Below are 21,161 nucleotides of genomic sequence, written 5' to 3'. Positions count from 1 at the left end.
TATCTTACTGTGAGCTCATGTTTTACCAGCTAAGGAATAATCTAGAGCTAATGCTCAAGCAGCCAGTGAAGGCTGTGGCGAGTGAGAGACACGTGTGGCCAGAGATTTCTGTAGGACCTAAGTCGAGCGACCCGTTTTAGGTCTTATGGGGCCGCCGCTGGACAAGAAAAGGAGTTGTCACCCCAGCTGGTGCAGAAAAAGACCGAACCTCATTCGACTAACACTAGAGCCTCCTGCTTTTGCCATTTTTTAATCTTTTCTTTCTTCCCAGCTCCTCAGCTGAACAATGAAACACAATTCATGCAGATCTTTCGTGTCTTCTCGCCTTCAAAAGCCAGGGAGTGGGAAAGTAAGAAAATATGAAGAGTTTGTTCATTAGTATTCCCATAGGAATTGTACCAAAACAGTTATCTCTTCCCAAGCCCCCGTGACTCTCAGGTAGATAGTCTGCTTTACTCTAAAAAAAAAAAAAATCCAAGGCCAATGTAGGCTTTCTGAATTATTTTCTTCTCCACTTCAAAATGCCTGTGGTTAATTCTCTCTTTCGCGGACCTGTTTCTGAAGTGTACATGTCTGTGTCGGGCACGTGCTTGATCTCCCCTCTCCCACTCTGCCCTCCTCCTCTCTGTATATGAACAGACTCAAGGCCTCCCTATCTTGAGTCCTGTCCTTCACTGTTTAGTTTCCTGTGACCATGACTGCCCTTTGACAGCAGAACTCCTTAGAAGGTTGGAGATCATTATTATTTCACATGTCTGATATACTCCAAGTCTTACGTCTAATTTCTATTGGTCTTGCCCCACACAGCCTCTCCTGACTCATCTCTCACTCCCCGCCCTCTTGCTCATTCTGCCGCAACCCCACTGGCCCCTCTCCTGTGCCTCAAATACTCCACTCAGGCTCTTAGCTCAGGACCCTTCCACCTGGTTTTCTCTACCTAGATTGCTTTTCTCCATGTAATCTGTTCACTCCCTCATTTCCTAGAGGGCTCTCTGGTCCAATGTTACCTTCGCTGATAGGCCTTCCCTGAAACCTCACCTGTACTAGCCACTCCATCCCCTCTCAGCAGTCTCCAGTAAGTTTTCCCAAAGTACTTGTCCTCCCTACCATACTGGGTATTTATTTGTTTATATATTTCTCCCAGTGTACTGTGTTGCGTGAGATCACAGACTTTGCCTCTTGCTCCCTGATGCTTTCTAAGCACTTCTAAGAGTGGCTAGTAAGTAGTGGGTCCTTAATAAATAATTAGTGAATAGTTGATGAAAGATAAAATATACATACATATAAATATTCTGCAAACATATACTGACTCTCCAGTTAACTTTGTTATTTTGTTGCTTTTTTTTTCAGGATTTTTCTTTCTGGGAAATTTTTAAAACAGTATTTTATGTTTATTAATTTATTTTTGAGAGGGAGCATAAGTGCCAGCAGGGGAGGGACAGAGAGAGAGGGAGATAGAGAATCCGAAGCAGGCTCCATGCCATCAGCACAGAGCCCAATGTGGGGCTCAAACTCACAAACCATGAGATCATGACTTGAGCCAAAAGTCGAGTGAGCCACCCACGCTCCCTTTAAAACAGTTTTTAAATGGAGCATTTATCTTCCTGGCTAAACCTCCCTATTGCTTTGTAATAAACAGATATATGATGCAGTCAAATTTCTTGTTGAGAATCATTTCTTAAATTAGATTAAGATTTGCACAATAAATAAGGCTTCAAAGAAATAAGCTGTGCATCATCAAGGGCTTTTTTAGACTTTTTGAAATCAAGTTTTTAGGTTAAGTTCAATGTTTGCTTTTATTTTATTTTATTTTTTTACTCTGAGTAAGTCTTTCTTGAATTTTCAGGCACGAATATTTTAACAGATGTTGAGAAAGGCATGGCCCACAAGACATATCCCAATTGAAAGAAATTGTATAGAATTATATAGTCTTATTATACTGTTTAATTATTGTAGTAGTCCTTCACAAGATAAAATGGGAGCAAGTGGAGGTTACTTCAACTAGTTCTGGGGTTCTGAGCAGGCTTTCAGGATTGCCTGAGCTGAATTTTGAAGGATAAGAAGAGGTTAGCCAAGCAGGGAAGGAAGAAATGCAGAGGGAACTTAGCAAAAGTGGAGTTCCGAGAGCAGCATTGCATGGTCAGGAAATTGCTAACAATTCAGATTCTGTGTATCTTTCTCTCCACCCCTCCCCGGCTCACATGCTTGTGCTCGCTCACTCGCTCACTCTCTCAAAAATAAACATTTTAAAAAATGTTTTTTAAATCAGATCAAAGCAGAACTGCCCAGCTGAGGTTGGGGTGGAAAACTCGGAACTTCCTGGGATGGCCTCCCCCCCCTCTTCTCCTGGCCCCTCCGTCAGCTCCTGGGATACCTTCACAGAACCTGCTGGGCTTTTCTGAGTATGTGTTTTAAAAAACAAACTTTTTCGTTTATAGACTAGGAAACCGACTCAGAAAGTTGGAGTATCTCGATGAATTAATGGCAAAGTCCAGAACAGAACCAGGCCTCTTGATTCCCAATTTAGTGGTTTTTTTTTTTTTTTCAGTATAACATACTGTCATTGGAGAAAAACTGACTATTTCACACAACAGAAATTCTTCACTCCTGTTACACAGGTACAATATGAAATAAGGGGGGAAAATGCCTAAATCAGAGAAATTTTTCTGTATTTAGTACATGCTTATTAGTCTTTATGAAGCTGTTTAAAAAGATTCATTAGAACTGGATGCTAGTTTGTACAGTTCTCTTTGCCTTTTCATGCTGAGAGAGTACCAGGGTTTCCCTCAACTTGAATTTTTAGGAATTAGATACAGGGAGTTTTCTGTTAAGGCCTCTTGTTAATGGAGTCTCTCCCCATCAAGTCTTGATAGAGCCTGAGTTTACTGACCTTGTCTAAATAGTAGATCACGGCTGCAGCCTGTTATAATGGCAAAAGCAGTGGAGTAAGAGTCAGGAGACCTGGTTCTACTCCCAGGCCAGCCATTAACCGGCTGAATAACATTTGGAAAAGTCACTCAAGCTCAACTGTACAATGAGAAGTTTGAACTAAATTGCCTCAAAGGCCCATTCCAGCTCCTACGGTCTGTGATTCTAATTACAGCGCATGCTGTATCTTATCTTTGAGAGTGTCGATGTTTTATAGACCGCCCTAAGCTCTCGGTTTTGGTGGTCCTGACTCACAAGAGTTGGGCATGTGCAGCAGTTGATTGTGAATATCTCGAAAGAGAACTTGGACATGTGCTCGTTTGCTCATCAGGGCAAAGGATGTTTGCTAATAAAAGGCAGCATATGAATTCGTGTGTGCTAGCGAAATTTATTTGCAACTGAACTCCCCATCTGGGAATTTGAATGGATTCACTGAAATTCTGGTAGTACGTTCCCCATGACCTTGCCCGTGGACAGTTCAGTCTTGGACGGTCTGCTTAAGGAGTAAGAGGATGTTTATGAAGAATGCGGCTCATCTTTGTGAAAAGCGTGGCATATGAACTCTTTAAGGACCCTCAGGACCAGAGAAGCCGTTTAGAGTCCCTTTCTGACCATTCTGTGCTTGAGTCCCCACACTCCTTTTTCTGCGGAAGCCCTCCCTCAAAGTGCTATTTAAAGCCCTTCACATCAAGCCCCATTACTTTTAAGAATAAGTGTGATATAACAAACAATGACATTATTATATTGTAAGAACAAGAAATAGGGGGTGAATTATAAAGCAGAACATTTTTATTTACACAGCAGTGTTTTAATAAGCAGTAAAATTTTGGAAGAGAACTAGAAAAATAGTTAAAAGATAAATGGACTTATGTTTCAATGTTATGATTTTTCACATACACTAACGTTCATTTTTATTTATTTTTTTTTTTGTAAATCCTTGATTTTCGGACAGGACCCTGGGAGTTGTTGGCATCCTTTGGTCAACACGTTTGTCGGGGTATTTTCTTTTTTCAGTGTCCTTCTATGGTTCTATTAAGCTGTAACCTCATTAGCAACACATTCTGAGTGGTATAGTATGATAGCTTTACCACAAAGGGGTTCTGTATTCCACTTGCCAGGATATAACACTCGTATGACAGGGGAGAAAAAGAAAACTTGCCGTGAAGGGGAAGCTTAGACATTATTTACTCTAAATATTGGAGCTTTCCATTTGAAAGTTTACAGAGGCTGAAGAATTGTTGAATTTGGAGATTTCGAAATAAAAATCTCCAGCGAACACTGAAAAACGTGTCCAGCTTGAAAACAAGTCCTATTCCCTCCTGTGAGTATTTGCCTTACGTAGCTTTGGATTAGCCTATAAGTTGTTCTCATCACAAATGCCTTTCACTAAGAGACACAGTATCACCCTCTTCTGGAATGAAACAAATAAAACATTCTGGTGCAAGGCTAGGCAACCTGAGAACAGACTGTCATTTGTGTCGAGTTAGGTGGACTTTTTTTTTTTTTTTTTTACCTCTTTATATCAAGTGTGTTTTTTAGGCTACATCAGGTTAGAGCAGTGCAGACTCTGAAAGGCCCAATCCAAATGAACCCTGGCAGTGTTCCAGAAGTGCTGGGAACTGGCAAATTTAAATCATTTTCAACTCCAAATTCTTTTTTCCTTTTACCTTTGGCTTTATGTCATCATATATGAGTTAAAACTATGGAAAAACATGTTATTACTGATTTTACCTCTTTTGGGGCCCTAGACGTGGTCTGCATAGGCAGAATGTATTACAGTCAATGTCATTGTTCACAAAAAGGTTATATATGGCAAAGAGATCATTAAGTCTTAGTCAACCATAGGAACAAGGCTCTGTTGACACAATTAAAAAGAATTCTATCATAAATGCCTTCTCTGGTCCCTGTCCATGCACCTATCACTCTTTAGCATGACAATATGTAGGAGCTCGGTACTTTTTCCAGCTGAGGGTGAATGGGGTAGGCAGCAAGGATAAAGGCTAAACCATAGCTGACCTCAATATAGGAGATGGAAACATGAAACTGCCATGTTTATAAGTCAAAACCAATTGAGTATCAACGATTTTGTATGGTTCAACCTCATTATTTTGATTTGTTATCAATTAGCAGTGACCCTTCAATTCCCTTTAGTTCCCAGCATATAAACTACAGTCACTGAAATTGACAAGCCCTTTTCAAAGTGAATCAACTCAAAAAGGTACTGAAGGTGCCTCATGCCTCAATTTCTTCATCTCTAAAATGGGGATGGTCATGGTACCTGCCGTACAGGGCTTTTGTGAAGATTAAATGTGAAGGGCTCAGAACAGTCCTTAGCACATAATAAGCACTCAGTACTTAGCCATTATTAGCATTGTTGTCACCATCAACACTTCACTAATTTGTTCAACGGACAATTACACCCATCTGACTACATGGCAGACTGAGGGCCGGACGCTGGGACCAAGCTTCTGAACAGGCTGTATTCCCTACCCTAAGGTGTATGGGCCTAGCAGGTGTATGGCAGTTGTAACATAGTATATAGTAAGTGCTAGTGCGAGCTCAACAGACCCTGTGGACGCACATAGACAAAGCCCAACTTTATCCTAAACTATCAGGGAAGGCTTCTTGGAGGAAGTATTATTTAAACTGAAAACCTATAGGGATAGTGAAATTAGTCAAATAACAAAGACCAGAAAGATCAGTCTCCTCAGCCTGAGTATAAAGCATAGAGGCCCAAGGAAGGGAGACCATGTTCTGAGACCTACAGGTAGTGGAGGGTGGCAGGAGCAGGGAACAAAGTATGAAGTCATTACTTCCCTCCTGCTTTGCACTTGTTACCCCATGCATTCATCTGTTGCCACTAAAGCAGAAATGTGTATGATTTCCACCAATATCATCAGGACAGTATTGCCAGTTGCCAGTTTGGATAGCATGACCGCTGCTTATCAAGGGGTTCGAGCCCTAAGGTTTCTGTCCTATGCAGAAGTGGCTGTTCTAAAAAGGTTATTTCCATATAGCAAAGGCTCTAGGTAGGAAAAATGGACTCAAAAATCTGGTCTCTGGAATTAAAGACTGAAAGGAAATCTGTTCATAATGCCACATAATAATAATAATAATAATAATAGTGATATGACTGTATAGAAGCTAGATTACGCAGTTAGCTGAATTTATCTTAAAGATAAATCCAGTTAACATTGAGCTAACCACAAATGCTCAAAATGAACCTGATTGATTACGATTATTTTTCTCCAGAGCAAGAGTAAACGAAGAAATGCAAAACCCTGGAGCACGCACATTCTTTCTGGCACATTCTCTCCGCCGGGCTGCTCTCCCCAAATAGAACCAGTCTTTCCTTCATCGAACCCGAGCGTGGTCAGAGGATATGTTTTTCTTTCTGCTTTTGTCCTCTTCCTAAAGGGGAACTTGCACATCCTTTAGGTAACTTATGTTTGATAAGGGATTATAAGTGATGTCTTAGTTTCTATTGTATTTTCAGAATATCTGCAAAAAAAAAAAATAAATAAACGAAAGGAAAAAAGCAGACTCTAAAGGTAAACCCATGAAAGAAGCAAAACATACACAGTAAAATGAAATGAAAATGAAAAAGATAATGTACCAATTAATACTCCATTCAGAATCTGCGTATTTAATAGAAAAGGATGTATTTTTTTTTTGAATCCAGAAAGCCCACTTACTGTTCAGCCTAAATGTCTTGGGTTAGTTTATGACAGAGAAAATTGATTGGATTGAAAAGTATATCTTTCTCCCATACAATAACATGCCTGACTCTATACTCGTAAATGCTAAAGTCCCCCTGATTTCTTTACTACAGATTTTATTCTCATGTATGAGTTCCATGTTGAACTGTTAAATCAATGGAATCATCACCTTAACCTTAAATTAGCGTGGCACATCATTAGAGAAAGCAGCGCTGTACGTTTCATTGCTGGTTTTTAAAAGTTATGTCATGTTGTCATGCCCTACATTCATGTTCATATGTTACCATGTTTAATTTATAAGGAGTTTGTTTAATTTACAACGAGCTTCTGGGCTGCCGCTTGTTCATTAGCTCCCTGAAAGCCCAGCTATTTGGGGGTCACTCTGGCTCCTGCCCCTCGAATATTTGGGATATAGTAAAACTACAGTTGTATAGCATACGAGGACACACGTTAGAGAACTGGAAAAATAGAAAAACGGCGCAGCATGAAATGTCAAACCACATTTTGGGGCACTTTTACTATATTGCCATAAATACATGTGGGCATTATGTTGCAAATACTTGAAACTGTTTGTTTTCATTTCGGGGCCTGATTTTTTAGCATTGAAGAAACCATGTCTAATGATCTTGAGTATTCTTAAAGAAAAAGAAATTATATTTTCCATAATGGGTTGCATGTGTGAGCTCCCTGTGGCACAGGCACTGTAATTAGTGTGTCGCCTCTCACAGGAGGAGCTATCTGTCTTAAAGACGCAGTGGCCACGTCTGACTGCCGGAGCGGAGTGCAGAACATTGTGATTTTGTTCAAAGATAAACACCATCTCTTTTCACTTATTTATTCCCTCTCCTTCCTGTGTCTTTGGCTCCGGCAGGAGAAGCAGAAGACAACTGAGTACAAACAGTTTTCTTCCTTCCTTATCCAGCAAGCCATGGAGAAAGAGCTTGGCTTCTTGACATTAATAACTTTGCTTCAGCTCTACTTGGATCTATTTGGGCGGCTTTTCCGAAATGAAAAAGGTACAATGAAAGGGGGCTGAGCTTCCTGTATTACTCATAAAGAAGCAGATTCAGCAAACTCTCCTCTGGGAATGGACCATATTCGTCCCTGGAGCCCCGAGACTTTGCAATATCATTTCCTTGCACAACTTTCCTTGAAACTATTAAGAGACAATCAGCTTGAGTAGGCGGTGTGGCAGACATCTGAAGCTTTTCGATCTTGTTACTAAATAAGACTAAAGGTAGTGTGAATGCTTGGCCGCCTTTTGGATAGTCAGAAATGTCCCAGCTCAGAGAAAGTTGGGGAGACAAACTTGAACCAAAAGAGGGAAAAAGAAATAGGGGCCCCTGGGTGGCTCAGTCGGTCAAGCGTCCGGCTTCGGCTCAGATCATGATCTCACAGTTCGTGGGTTCAAGCCCCACGTTGGGCTGACAGCTCAGAGCCTGGAGCCTGCTTCAGAATCTGTGTTGCCCTCTCTCTGCCCCTCCCTTGCTCACACTCTGTCTCTCTCTGCCTCTCAAAAATGAAAGAACATTAAAATTTTTTTTTACAAAATATGTGAACACATACCTAACAGGTGTGTATTATGTATGATTGTATCTGGTATCTGCCTGTGTTACACCCCACACTCACAAGATCATGTGCACGCCCTCTCTGTCATAGTAGCCCTTGCTGTATGTTAAGTTTTGATTCCTTGTACTATTTAAGAAACTGAAATTGACCATGAGTCAATATAGCACATATCATGTCAATACCTGGGGCTGCACAGCAAAAGTTGTGGCAAGATATGAATAAACCGTTCTACGAATGAAGATGACCATTTCGTTAGGAGAGCAGAGTATGAAAACTATGCCTTCTGATTCTGTTTTGCATTAGTTTGCATTTGCTTCTGAGCACACTAGAGACAGGATGTCTGCTACCCCTTATCTGTTACAGTGTGGGCCACAAAGTCTGAGAGATGAGAAACTGCTGCCTCAGTAGAAGCATCTGCCAGTCAAAACCGGCCAGCCCGAGAGATGGGGCTCAAACCCATGAGCACCTCCTCCTCCACGGCAGAGACCTAGGTGGATTGGGGCCAGAGTTAGGTGTGCAGGGCTACGTGACCCTCTCTAGAAAGTGCCGCATGTTTATATACAACTCCGTGTGATGGAATTCCTTTCTCTCTGGGAAGAGACTAAGCTTTGAAATCCGAAAACACGAGCTCCCCATTTGAGCCTGACTATGCTTTGATAACCAGGGAACTGCAGGCAGCAGAACTGAATGGAAGAGAGTTGTTTTCCTTCTAACGGGTACCCCATCAAGAACACATTTTGTGCTTCCTCCGTTTTGTTTTTATCTATTAGATGAGGATATACTGTGTCTTATATCTGGGGGTTTTCTGGAACTTCAGGGATAGAGCTAATCCTGTTTCATGAGATAGACCTTCAGGTATTTGAAGACAGCTATTGTGTGTCCAGATTCTGTTAGAAAATCTTTAGAAGGTAAAAGAATGATCTAAGTGGCTCTATTTATCTTTTAATCACATTTTAGATATATTTACAATGCTTGCGTTTTTGCTTCAGTGTGCTTTTGGTCTTGAGGAGAGACACAGCACAGAGAGAGGCCGGCAGGAGCTGACTGGAGCTGGGTCCACAGAGGCGTAGGGGAAAGGAAAGACTGGCTGGAGGAAGTAGCACCTGGGGACAGGGAGAGAGACCTCCACAAAGGGAGGTCGGTCCGTGATGTTGACTCTGCTCAGCTGTCCGCTCCAGAGCCAAGTTCAACAGAGGGACAGACTGATTCACAGTACCTCCTGTTCAGTGTTAGTTTTTCCCGATTGACTGATTGCTGCTTTTCAAGGTCGGTAGAGGATCATTCTGCTGCTGTGACAAGAGTGTCTTACAGACCAGAACAGAAACAAGGAGACCAGTTAGGTGATTACAAGAGTCCACAGAGAGATGATGGCGCAGCGTACTTCCCTTTGGGAAAATTGATTTCAGCCGGCTCTTTCTTGCCTGTTCTCACCATCCCTGCATTCATTTTTATTCCCCTGTTTGGGGGCAACCTCTGTTTTACCTTTGCTGTTTGTTCTATGTATATTTCCAAGAGCCAGGCGTAGTATAACTATTCATCTGTTTAAATCCTGCAAGCCATGCTAGTGATGGTTGTGTCTTGTTCATTCTTCCGTCTCCGCCGCAGAGCCCAGCGTTAGATACAGAGTAAGCACATAGCACATATTTATTACATGTGTACATGTTTCCTGTGATCATTTGGGAGCTTCTTGAGGATATCAGTGATTCCAAGGCCAGTATGATATGGAGCACCCACCTAGGTTCACATCTCGACTGCACCACTTAGTAGTTACGTGACGCTGCACAAGTTACATAGCCTTCCTTATAGCACCTGCCTCATAGATTTTCATAAGAATCAAACGTGTTAATACATGTAAAATATTTACAGTAGTGCCTGGCACACAGTCAGTGTAGGATGCTACCCTTTATAATTATCACAAAGAAACAAAAGCTCATATTTCCTAATCTCCAGAAGAACAAGGCAGCCATTAGCTAAAAATCTTTGTACAGCCATTCGAACATCATTTAGAAGACGTATCAATTTAAAAGGTTCAGTTAAACCAGGTGGTGGAATGGATGGAACCTTCTAGAGACAAAGTGTGAAACCAAATTGCTGCATAGTAAGACAATGCTCTAATACATCTTGTTCCTGCCCTTGCTGGAAGGTGAACTCACAAAGACAAATAATGTAAGAAGTAGCATTCATTGTATGCAGATTCCCTACTAATTTTATGGGAGAACAAGACCATTCATGTGCTGTGATAGTCTTTTATTTAATGATGCATTAAAAGGTACAAAGTATAGAGAATTTACCGTAGCTATTCCACTGTGAAAATAGTCTATTGTCCAAACTGAAGAATGGGCAAATAGAGCATAAATTTTATAAATGTTGTCACTCCTTTCTAATGCCCATGAACACTGTTTCTTGTATGGAAGTTTGGAAGGGGAGCAGGGAAAGGAAGCAGAGGCATGAGAGAGGGCACAGGTCCTTCTCCATGGAGTTTTCCAGAGGATGAAGTTCTTCCGTAGCCTTACAGTCAGAAGTTAGGTAAACCTGTAAAATTGAAGCCGAAATTTGCCTTCTAGGCCATTCTGGGGCAGGTGCCGCATCATATGCTCACAGCTCCATGGCGCGGCTTTCAGTGTAGTTAATGAAGCTGAGTAAGATCTGAGCCGGTCACAGCCATGCTCAGTGCATAACCAGGGGAAATACAGAAGAGCAGAATTAAATGAAAGGTGGAAAAAAGTAAAATAGAAAAGGTGAGTAGAGTAGGGAGTTTGTCTAGTGTCACCAAAATGACTTTTTCTTAGGTGCCCATTTTCCTAATTCTGGCTTAAATATTTTCAAGTGCTTGATTCTGAGCCTCTTCCTTCCTTATTAGAATACAATTTTTAAAAAAATAAAAAAGCAAAAGTCTTTAGAGCTTTCCCAAAGCTAGAAAATAGAAGGTATGGCATCATTACTATGAATTGGTCTTCAAATGTCTGAGGATGATGGAGGTTTTCCAAGTTTTTCATTTCTTTGGACACACAGATTTATGGACATGCCTTTAGGGCCCCTCTTCTTTAAACAAGGAGTCAGTCTACATCCCTTTGGAAGGTTAAGTTTCTTTGGACGGAAAAGGCCTAACAAGTCAAAACCATGTGAGTCAATTTAGGATTGTCCCATAGAAACCGTGTTAAAAAGGAGCTTATATGCATGACCACAGCTTTGATGCCCAGCTTTTTATAGAAATAACTCCAGATACCAAGATTTCATCAATGAACTCAATAAAAGAAGGTACGTTAGTGTTTCATAGCTTAAGACTTTTATATATTTTTACTGTAAGGCCATAATTAACCATATGGAATATTTTTTTAAATTTTTTCTATCACATTTTTATTTTAAGGAACTAGAAGGCAACACTAATGGAAATTTAAAAAGCCATTGGGAGAACATTTTGACAAATTTTTCAAGGAGACATAAGGCCACCCAACGATGGCTGTTTGATAAAGAAATCACACGTTTCTCATTGCTGATTTTGCTTATAGCCAACAGAAGTTTTAGAGAAGGAGTATTTTGGTAGATCAGTTTGAGGTTGGATTCCTTTCCTCGTAATTACCATATAAGTCGATCTGTGCTGCCAGCCATAACTGCATTGGTTACTAACCCAAGCGCGCTCACTGCTGTGAGTCACATCTGTGTCTTTCCAAGGCTGCCTGTTTACCGTTGAAAGAGGATCTTTTGTATACCCACATTCTGCTCATCCTGACCGGTTTGGAAAACTCTCTTTATTCCCTCGATACTGGTGTGGCTTTATCCTACTCTTGTATTTAGGTAAATTTTATATACAAGTACTTCAAGAAATAAACCTAAAAAGCCTCATGGAAAGGTATTATTCAGAACCATTGGAACCATTCCAGTGAAGAAAGGTAAAAGCTATTCACTTTCTGTGGTCTCTGCACATGAGAAATTCCTCAAGTCCTTAACGCTTAGATCTAGACTTCAATCCCACGAACTAAATTCAGTGTCCATGTACACCCATCTCCTGGTGTGGTTACAGACTCATTATTATATCTGGAGCTCCCAGAAAAGAGAAGAGTCAGTCTGTGAAGTGTGATTCCTGCACCAGCAAATCTTGAACACAATCTAAACCTGTACTTCTAGAGGAGTTGGGAGCTTCTCGTGAATATAAATGTCACTATGCAGGAGGGGACTGAAAGCCATAACGATTGGTGGCCTTACGGCATCTGTATGTGTTTTGTACACACAAATACAGATACATTTAGGTAGATGTAGACATACATATATGCATCTATAAAAACTATAACAAAGTAAGCCAACTTCCACAGATTCTGACTGACCAAGAGCCAAATAATTGAAAAAAGAGAGTTCAGCATTTTAGTCATAAATTTCCAAGACTCATTTCTGTTTGAGAGTGTTTTTGTCTTGCTAACCACAGAGAACAGTTAGAGCAAGTGGATCATTTTATTTCGGTTGCTTCTCCGGCACTGGCCCTGAGGGACAGACTTGATGATCTAATAGGCCTTTTCCATCCTTAATATCTATAATTTTGGCTATTCTGTGGCAGCTTCTTATTGCTTTAAATAAGCCATCTTAATTCAAAAAACATACATCTGGATTTGACCTGCCTAATATATGTCAAGAAGTGTGTGTCCCTTCAAAGCCCCACCAGGGAATCATTGAGAGACTGAAGGACCTGAAAGGAAGCAAGAAAAAGAAAGAGGAGGGGGGGAAGAGCGTGGAGACGATGAGTCAAACCATTTTTTTGTTTATTTTATTTAAGTTTTTATTTCTCCGTAATGAGATCGTCCCTCAGGCCTCTTTAAATCTTGTTTGGTTTGGTTTTGTTAAAATCGAATCTGAACATTAGTACCTTCTTTCAGAATTTTTGGAACTCGTTGATTCGGTTTCTTGGAAGTCCTCCTACCATTAACTAGCATTTTTGTTTCTCAGAATTCGGTCATCATCTCTGACCAACTCTTGGCCTCGTAACCACTTCGCAGCTCCTCAGACTTGAATGTCTAAAGAGGAAGTGGCGTCTGCGCATTGCTCTGAATGTCAGCCAGTGGTGGTCCTCAGACCAGGTGTGTTGGGAGCGTTATTACTAATACATGGTTACTGGCTTCTCCCCAGCTAAACCCATCACCGACACTATGAATTCACTTTTCTAGATGAATAAATATGCAGCCTCTATAGCTGTCCTTCAGGTCATACATCTGGTCGATCTTCTGGAATAGCTGGCCTTTTATTCTTCCTGTACAGTGATTTTCATCTAATATGTAGGTCTTACAGGCTATTGTCAGTTAATATTTTCTCCTGTGCACATTTAGTTACTTCCTGAGATTATTCTCCCAGACCGGAAGAATTGAGGACTGTGTTTTGTATCTTATTGTCCATCTGTCTGCTTCTCTACTCTTCTAAGAAGACTAATTCAGCCTCACTACTGAATTTTTCTGGTCCTTATCACTATAGGCAAATCAAACCAGGATGGAAATTGGGATTCCTTTGGAGTGCTAATCTCTACAGCTGTCCTCCAAAGAAGGGTCATATATATTGGCCCAAGAAAATAGGGATTTGCATATTTATTCATGCGATAAATAATTGTCGATCCCATGTTATCTTCCGGGCACCTCATTAAATTGCATTAATCTCATTGCATATACAGTACCTACTGCCTTCAGCTAAAATTTAGCTTTTATTATCACATTTGAATTTGAATTGTCACCAGGTAACAAAATCATCTTTCACCTCTATTCTCCCTCTGGGAAAGGCCGGGTGGAAAGAAAAGGGGAAAGCGTGCTGGGCTGGATGTTCAGTGTTCTGGTTCCTCATCCATGCCTCTGTCACTTGAATTCTGGGAGATTTAGACAAGTCATTTAACCCCCCTGCACCACATTTTTTTTCCTCTAAAGTGGGCACGGTATTCCCACCTCTTTCCAGAATTATGGTGAGGTTCACATGAGATAATGCTTATAGAAGTGCCTTGTCAACCCTACACCACTGTGCAAACATGCTCATAAAACACATTGTTGTTGATGCCAACTGAAATAAAATGATGAAGATAAATCAAGGGGAAGGTCTCCAGAGCAAGCAGTTTGGACTTCTTTAATATCTGTCAGTCTCTGATAGGAAAGGTTCACGGATATGCTGGCTGTCCAGAAAACCCTGATTACAAAGGCTTGTTGAAGAGACCTACACAGAACATAACCGTAGGGTGTTTCCTATCCCAAGGGATGAAGGCAGCAGGGAATAAAACTCTGAATGAACCTGAAAAACAAATAAGGGTTTGATTTTTGCCCACTATACATCGGTGCTTCTCCATCCTGACTGAACACTGAGACTGATTCCAGGCCCCCCTTGCAGAAATTATCTGGGGGTGCTGTCTGGGCCTTAGGATTTTTTAAAAATTTTTTTAGTGTTGATTTATTTTTGAGAGAGGCAGAAACAGAGAGACAGAGTATGAACAGGGGAGGGGCATAGAGAAAAGGAGACACAGGCTCTGAAGGAGACTCCGGGCTCTGAGCTGTCAGCACAGAGCCCAGTGCAGGGCTCGAACTCATGAATTGCGAAACTCATGACCTGAACTCAAGTTGGACTCTTAACAGACTGAGCCACCCAAGTGCCATGGGCCTCCGGGTTCTTTAAGTTCCAGGTAGTTCTAATGTATAGTCAACCAGTGATGAGAAAAATCTCTTTGCTAGAAAGCTAAAGACCTCCAAAAGTGTAGTTATAAAGATAGAATTTATGGACACAAAGAGATAACTGTCCATAGTAGATGAATATATGTGTGTCATGAATGTAAAGGAAATTGGTGTTACTCACAGGCCTGAAATAGTCTTACATCAGCATAGGCTGACATCTCACCAGGTGAAAAATAAAAGCAGAAGAAAAGACAGAGGGAGTTACAAAAATCTTCCCGTAATTGTTAAACTTTCCATTTGAAAATGAGTTTCCAACCAGTAATATGATAGCTATAGAGTGAGTCAAGTGGCAATGGATATCCATAAACATGAGCATTAAGTGTTATTTTCACAATTCTTGGTCCCTGTAGTAAATATTTATGTAACGGCTAATCTGAGTTGTTATAACTAATCATGTCTGGTTCCCTTTAATGTGCAGACACTTTGATTGTGACCAGACTTGTAGTCTCAGGTCATTTACAGAAATCAAAAAAAAAAGAAGAAGAAAAAAAACTTTCCGCAAGAAAGACAGTGGCATTTTTATGCTTAGCAAAATAACTGTATCAGCAATTGGAAAAGTATATAGTACTTAGCACAGTCCCAAAATAAAATGCAAGAAACAAAGTATTAGCCTTTCATTGTGGTGCTCAGGGTCCAGTTACCAGAGCATTGTCCTGATTTATGCCCAAGGGTTCAATCTGATCCTTAATGTCAGTTACCAAGAAAAAGTCACATTTGTGTGTTTTCAAGTTCTGTTTTTAAACACGAAAAAAAAAAACCCAAGAAAGTCATAGAAACTGTTATGCTAAAAACTACATTCCTGATGTGGAAAGTTATTCTTTACTCTTCAAAAACTATTTTCAATTGGGAAAAAGACAGAAATGTTCAGAAAGGTCAGACCTCCTATGTTCTCTCCAAAGACCCAACTCAGCTTTTCTGCAATACATACGTCTGTCTCTGTCTTTCCTTCTTTCCCCCACATTTTCCCTTCTAAAAGCTCTCTTTGTTTCTTTTGTCATCTGCTCTGCATGGTTTGGTGAAGGGCTCTGAAGTTCCTCCCCAAGGCTTTCTCTCGTCTATTACTACTTTTGAGCTTCTTTTCATTATCTCTGTTGTTAACTTGTTGAAATAGTTAGAAGTCAAGCTCTTGAAGAGATTAGTGAACCCAGCCACTTCCATCCTTAGTTAGACTTTTGCATTAAGTTGAAGAGAAGTTCATGATCGTGAGTGTAGAGTTATAGTGCAGAAAGGGAGCAACGTTGGGAAGCAAAGTGATTAATGTCACCAGGGGTCAGAGATGGTCCCAAAACAGTTTTCAAAGCTTGCTACTGCATGCATTCTTATCAAAGGACAGTTGTCAGAATTAGATTTCAGCCACTCCACAGAGAATACCATTTCAAATCTTTTTACTGATGGCTAATCATTTCCAGCGATGGCATAAGAACGATGGCTTAGATCACTGCATCGTGAGTCCCTGGAGATGCTGTTTCGTGCATCAGGTACCAGTTTTCTTTCCTTTTGGTGCCTACTTTGAGTATAAGTATGTTAGCTAAGAAGTCTCTGCTTACCATAAGATCACAAAGATTTTCTATTTGTTCTTATAGAAATTTTATACTTTCTAATGTTTGGGTCTGTGATTCACTTCTGGGTAATATTTGTATATGGTATGAAGTAAGGATGACGGGGGTTTTCTCTTCTTTCTTTTTAACTTTTCCTTCTTGTGTATGAATGTTCAATCAGTCCAGCTTCATCTGTTGAAAAGACTGTCCTTTTCTCCACTGACTTATCTTGGCACCTTTGCTGAAAATAAATGCTCCACATATATGTGGGTCTATTTTGAGACTTTGGCACCCTTTCCACTGATCTCCCTTTCTATGTGTATTTTATCACCACACTGACTTGATTACTACTTTAGCTTTATACTAAATTTTGGAGTCAGATAATATTCATCCTCCAACTTAATTCTTTTTCGAAGTTTTTTGCTGTCCAAGACCTTCTGCATTTTCATTTAGAATCAGCTTGTCACTTTCTACAGAAAAGCCTGGTGAGATCTAGAAAGGAACTGTAGTGACTCTGTAGATAAGTTTATCTGAACAGTATTTTCTTCTGATCCATTAACCAGGTATACCTACCCATTCGTGTAGCTCTTTCTCCGTTTTTCTCCTCAACATTTGGTAATTTTCATTGCACAGGTATTGCACATATTCTGTTAAAATCGTCTTTCTATGCTTTTTCATGCTTCTGTAATTTCTTAATTTCAGTTGCCACTTGTTCATTGCTAGAATATATAAATAAAATCGATTTTTATGTGCCCTCATATTCTGAAACCGTGAGGAACTCATTAGTTCTAAAAACTATTTTTAGATGTTTTGTTGTTTTCTGTGTATACAGTTGTGTTGCCAGTGAATTGAAGGCAGCTTTATTTCAGCATTTCTAATTTGTATGCCTTTCATTTCTGTTCTCTTAACTTTTTTCACTGGTATCAATGGTGAACGGAAATGGTGAGAGTGGATTTCTTGCTTTATCCGTGATCCGGGAAAGTGTTGAGACTTTCACAATTAAGACTGATGTCAGCTGTGGGTTTTTCATACATGTCCTTTATCAGGTTGAGGAACACCATTGGTTTTAGTCTGTCTTTCTCTGTATATGTGTCTGCCTCGTTTTGGAATTTCTAATGCTTTTTCATGTATACCATTAGCTGTACTTACAAGAATTGCTGCCACTGAGGTCTTTCTTTAGCACGCCAACAAACTAGACTGAAACTAGACTTTTATCTGTCCTGAAACTAGACTTTATGTTTTTAATATTTCGACAGTTTCCAGCAGTATTGGATGCTTTCGTACCTAATCCTCCTTGTCAGCGAGGTGGCCAGTGTGCCCTGGTAACAATTCCCTTCCATATAACAATACATTTCTTTTAAAAAGTCGGTGGACTTGAGTCTTTTCCATCGAGCAGTGGCTCTTTGTTCCCACCAAAAGCAAGTGACATCACTGACATCACGTTTGATATGATTCATCCTGACCTAAGCATTTATTCACGGCCCCGGCCATAATCTTGTATTGCAGCTGTCTGGTGGTGTCTTACCGGAGACTGCGGGAACACACTTGGCTGTCCCCACACGCCAGGCCTGCTCCCCTGTGTCACAGCACACACCATCAAACTGCTCTTATCACTGGTATGGAAAAACAATAATTTTTCTTGGGGTGCCTGGGTGGCTCAGTCAAGGTTAAGCATCCAACTTCGGCTCAAGTCATGATCTCATGGTCCATGGGTTTGAGCCCCGCATCAGGCTCTGTGCTGACAGCTGACAGCTCAGAGCCTGGAGCCTGCCTTCGGATTCTGTGTCTCCCTCTCTCGCTCTCGGCCCTCCCCTGCTCTCTCTGTCTCTCAAAAATAGATAAACAAAAAAAAATGTAAAGAAAATAATTTTTCTTATCCTTACGTATCATCTAAGTGGTGTGTTTGTGTGTGTGTAAAGCAATTGCATGACTTATGGCCAGTAGTTCCCTCTGCCTATCTTTCCATTCACTCTTATGTTGAAATAGTCCCAAGGCATTTGAGCAACACTGACCAGCCTCCTGATCTCATGTCCCGATGATAGGTTTGTCATCAAACTGATACTATTTCTATAGAGAAAGAACTTTCACATTTCTTTCTGCACCCAAGTTACTTTAGATATGACTTTATCCATGGCCTTGCATTCTCAGCAGTTACATTTAAAACCCTTAGCGTCTCTTGAAAGAGTTAGTATTCATGGCTATGGATAAATGAACTCTCTGTAAGACCTCAAAACTAAGAAGTGGCAGGCTGCATGTAACATGTGATGTACTTTGAGATCCTCATAAAAAGAATGTGTGTATGCTGCTGTGTTGAAGTCAGGATTGCAAGTAAGTGCCCCAAATGCACACTGTCTCTTCCTCCCCCCCAATGACCTAACCATAGGATGAGATCAGTACACTTTTTCCCTTTCAGCATGTCAATGTTCACATGCAGGGTGGCACTGGAGGGTTTAAAGGACTTTGTAAAGGGAAACGTGTCACTAAAATCTAACTTACTCTGAGGAAAGATACTTTACCTGCTTGAATTGTATTTAGAGATTCAAAAAGAAAACTTAAAAATTGATTAGGAGATGATTCGTGGGTAAATTGATTAGGGGATGATTCGTGGGATTTTTGCAAATCAGAAAGCTCACCCTCAGCCCTTGCCAATGACAGTTAGACTCCTGAAGATCAGCTAATTTCCCGTTTTTTATTTTAAGCTATGGTTCTATGACATGGGACTGAGAAGAGGTGTGACCATCGGTCTTGGAAAGGTTCTTTGATAGCTTTATGTGTGCATGTGTGAACATGCACCTGCATGCACACACACATGCACACACTTATACATGTACGTAACTTCCTCCCTCTCCCTGCCCCCTGGCCCTCATGTGGCGTTCCTAGTAACAACCATAACTGTTTCACTGGCCCCTCAGAGCATACCATGTACCTTTCACACAGGATATACACAAGAAAATGTTGAAAGGAAGAGAAGGATGTTTTCAATATTACAATTGTCTTACCAACGTTTTCCTTCAAGTGTGATTTCAGTTATGTCTCTATACCCCACCGTTAGAATTGATAGGCCGGCCACCCGTGGGTCTCCACATGGCTGCCTCCCTTACTTTATCCAGGTCTCTGAATGTCACCTTATCAAGGAGGCAGCACGCCCACCCCATCTCTCTCTGTCCCCTCACCCTGCCTCATTAGCTTTTACACCATTTCTCACCACTGTCATACTGTGTATGTATTTATTTATTGACTGTCCCAGCCCCATAGAATGACAGATTTAGCGTATTCATGATGCATCCCCAGCACTTAGAGAAGGGCACAGCACATGCTGAGCCTTCAATAAATACTTAGAAATGAATAAACAAACAAGCCAGGGGGCCATGTTGAGACCTGTGAACCTGAATTCCCCAAGGGCCTTATAGTTAAATGGGACAGTGCCAGACCCAAAGGCACGTTAAGGATGGGCTGTAGAGCGGAGACCTGGTACATCTTGGTGTGTTTTCAGTGATATGCGAATATTGTTATGATTAATCAGATTCATTTAAACACATCATCGAAGGATTTTGATCATTACATACTTTCTCGGTCAATGACTACCAGAAGTACAACTCCCCCATGCGTGTTCTGAAGTTTTTTTTAAATATTTTGCTATACACAGACTTTGTCACCATACTACAATTTTAATATTCCCTTATACATTATAAAGATGGGAATTACTGATCCTAATGTTTGCTAGGCCAAAAATACAGTAACTTGATCTTAGTTACTTAGGTTAGCTTTAAAGCGAGGAGTGCTGTGATGGCCTTTGTCAGCAATGTGGCTTTTGAAATAGCTTCTACTTCTTCCTTTAGAGGCTGATACTTGATTGGTTTGTTTCTTATACTTCCGCACAGTGTTTGAGGTGAAAATGCCAGTCTTAAGAATGTTGCCTTGAGTTTTTCACCCCCCGATTGATCATTTGGGGAAAAGCCTTCCTCAAAAGTGCACTTTGGGGCCAGTCTTTGTTTCAAGTGACTGGGCACCCCTGTGCCTGCTGTAAAGCCCAGAAGGATAAATTTGCTGGCCCGGTAGAAGCAGAACTGATCTCATTGGATCCTCTCAGCCCAGAAAATTAGTGATCGCAAAGGCAGCTGTTTCTACTTCCTACACCGCCTTGGTTCTCTGAGAACTTCAGCAGGGGCCTTGGTTTGCAGACTCTCTGGGTAGAACCTGGCCTCTTCCACACCACGCAGATCTGTAGGAGAAAAGAGTGAGAGGAGGTGAGTTACGAGCTGTACTAGTTCCCAATATTGCTGTAACAAAGTCCCACAAATTGGGTGGCTTGGAGCAGCAGAAACTTGTTACTTCCCAGTTCTAGAGGCTAGAAGTCCACAATTAAGGAGACAGCAAGGCTGTTTCCCACCGAGGGCTCCGAACTTCCAGTGATGACTACTAATCCTTGTAGATACCTCAGTCCGGTCTCTTGCTTCTGTCTTCACGTGGTGTTCTCCCTGCGTGTCTCCATCTCTTCATCTTTAAAGCGCACCAGTCACATTGGATTAGGGCCTATCTTAATGACCTCATCTTAACCTGACAATATCTACAAAAACCCTATTTCCAAGTAAGATCACGTCACTGATACCAGGAGTTAGGACTTTCAACTTATCTTTTTGGAGGACACAGTTTAACCAATAACACCATTGAATTGCCATTATATCAAGATGGTAATTCTAAGTTAAATTAGCCCCAATGTAAAA

The 21,161-nt window shown here is 40.9% G+C and overlaps 1 protein-coding gene across 2 annotated transcripts in view; it reads left to right on the top strand.

The window, feature by feature from the left end:
* SUPT3H (SPT3 homolog, SAGA and STAGA complex component) overlaps positions 1-21,161 on the top strand; it is a 498,445-nt gene that overhangs the window by 446,102 nt on the left and 31,182 nt on the right. The window contains exon 12 of one of the 2 annotated variants that reach the window (XM_029945222.1): positions 6,181-6,366. The exons of the other annotated variant lie outside the window; for it this stretch is intronic. Coding sequence (XP_029801082.1) covers positions 6,181-6,366 — 186 coding nt within the window. The remainder of the gene's footprint in view (positions 1-6,180; positions 6,367-21,161) is intronic. 2 annotated transcript variants of the gene reach the window in all.

This window comes from Suricata suricatta, chromosome 7 (assembly GCF_006229205.1).
Source record: "Suricata suricatta isolate VVHF042 chromosome 7, meerkat_22Aug2017_6uvM2_HiC, whole genome shotgun sequence".
Lineage (NCBI taxonomy): Eukaryota > Metazoa > Chordata > Mammalia > Carnivora > Herpestidae > Suricata > Suricata suricatta.
This window is presented reverse-complemented; position numbering and strand designations above follow the sequence as displayed.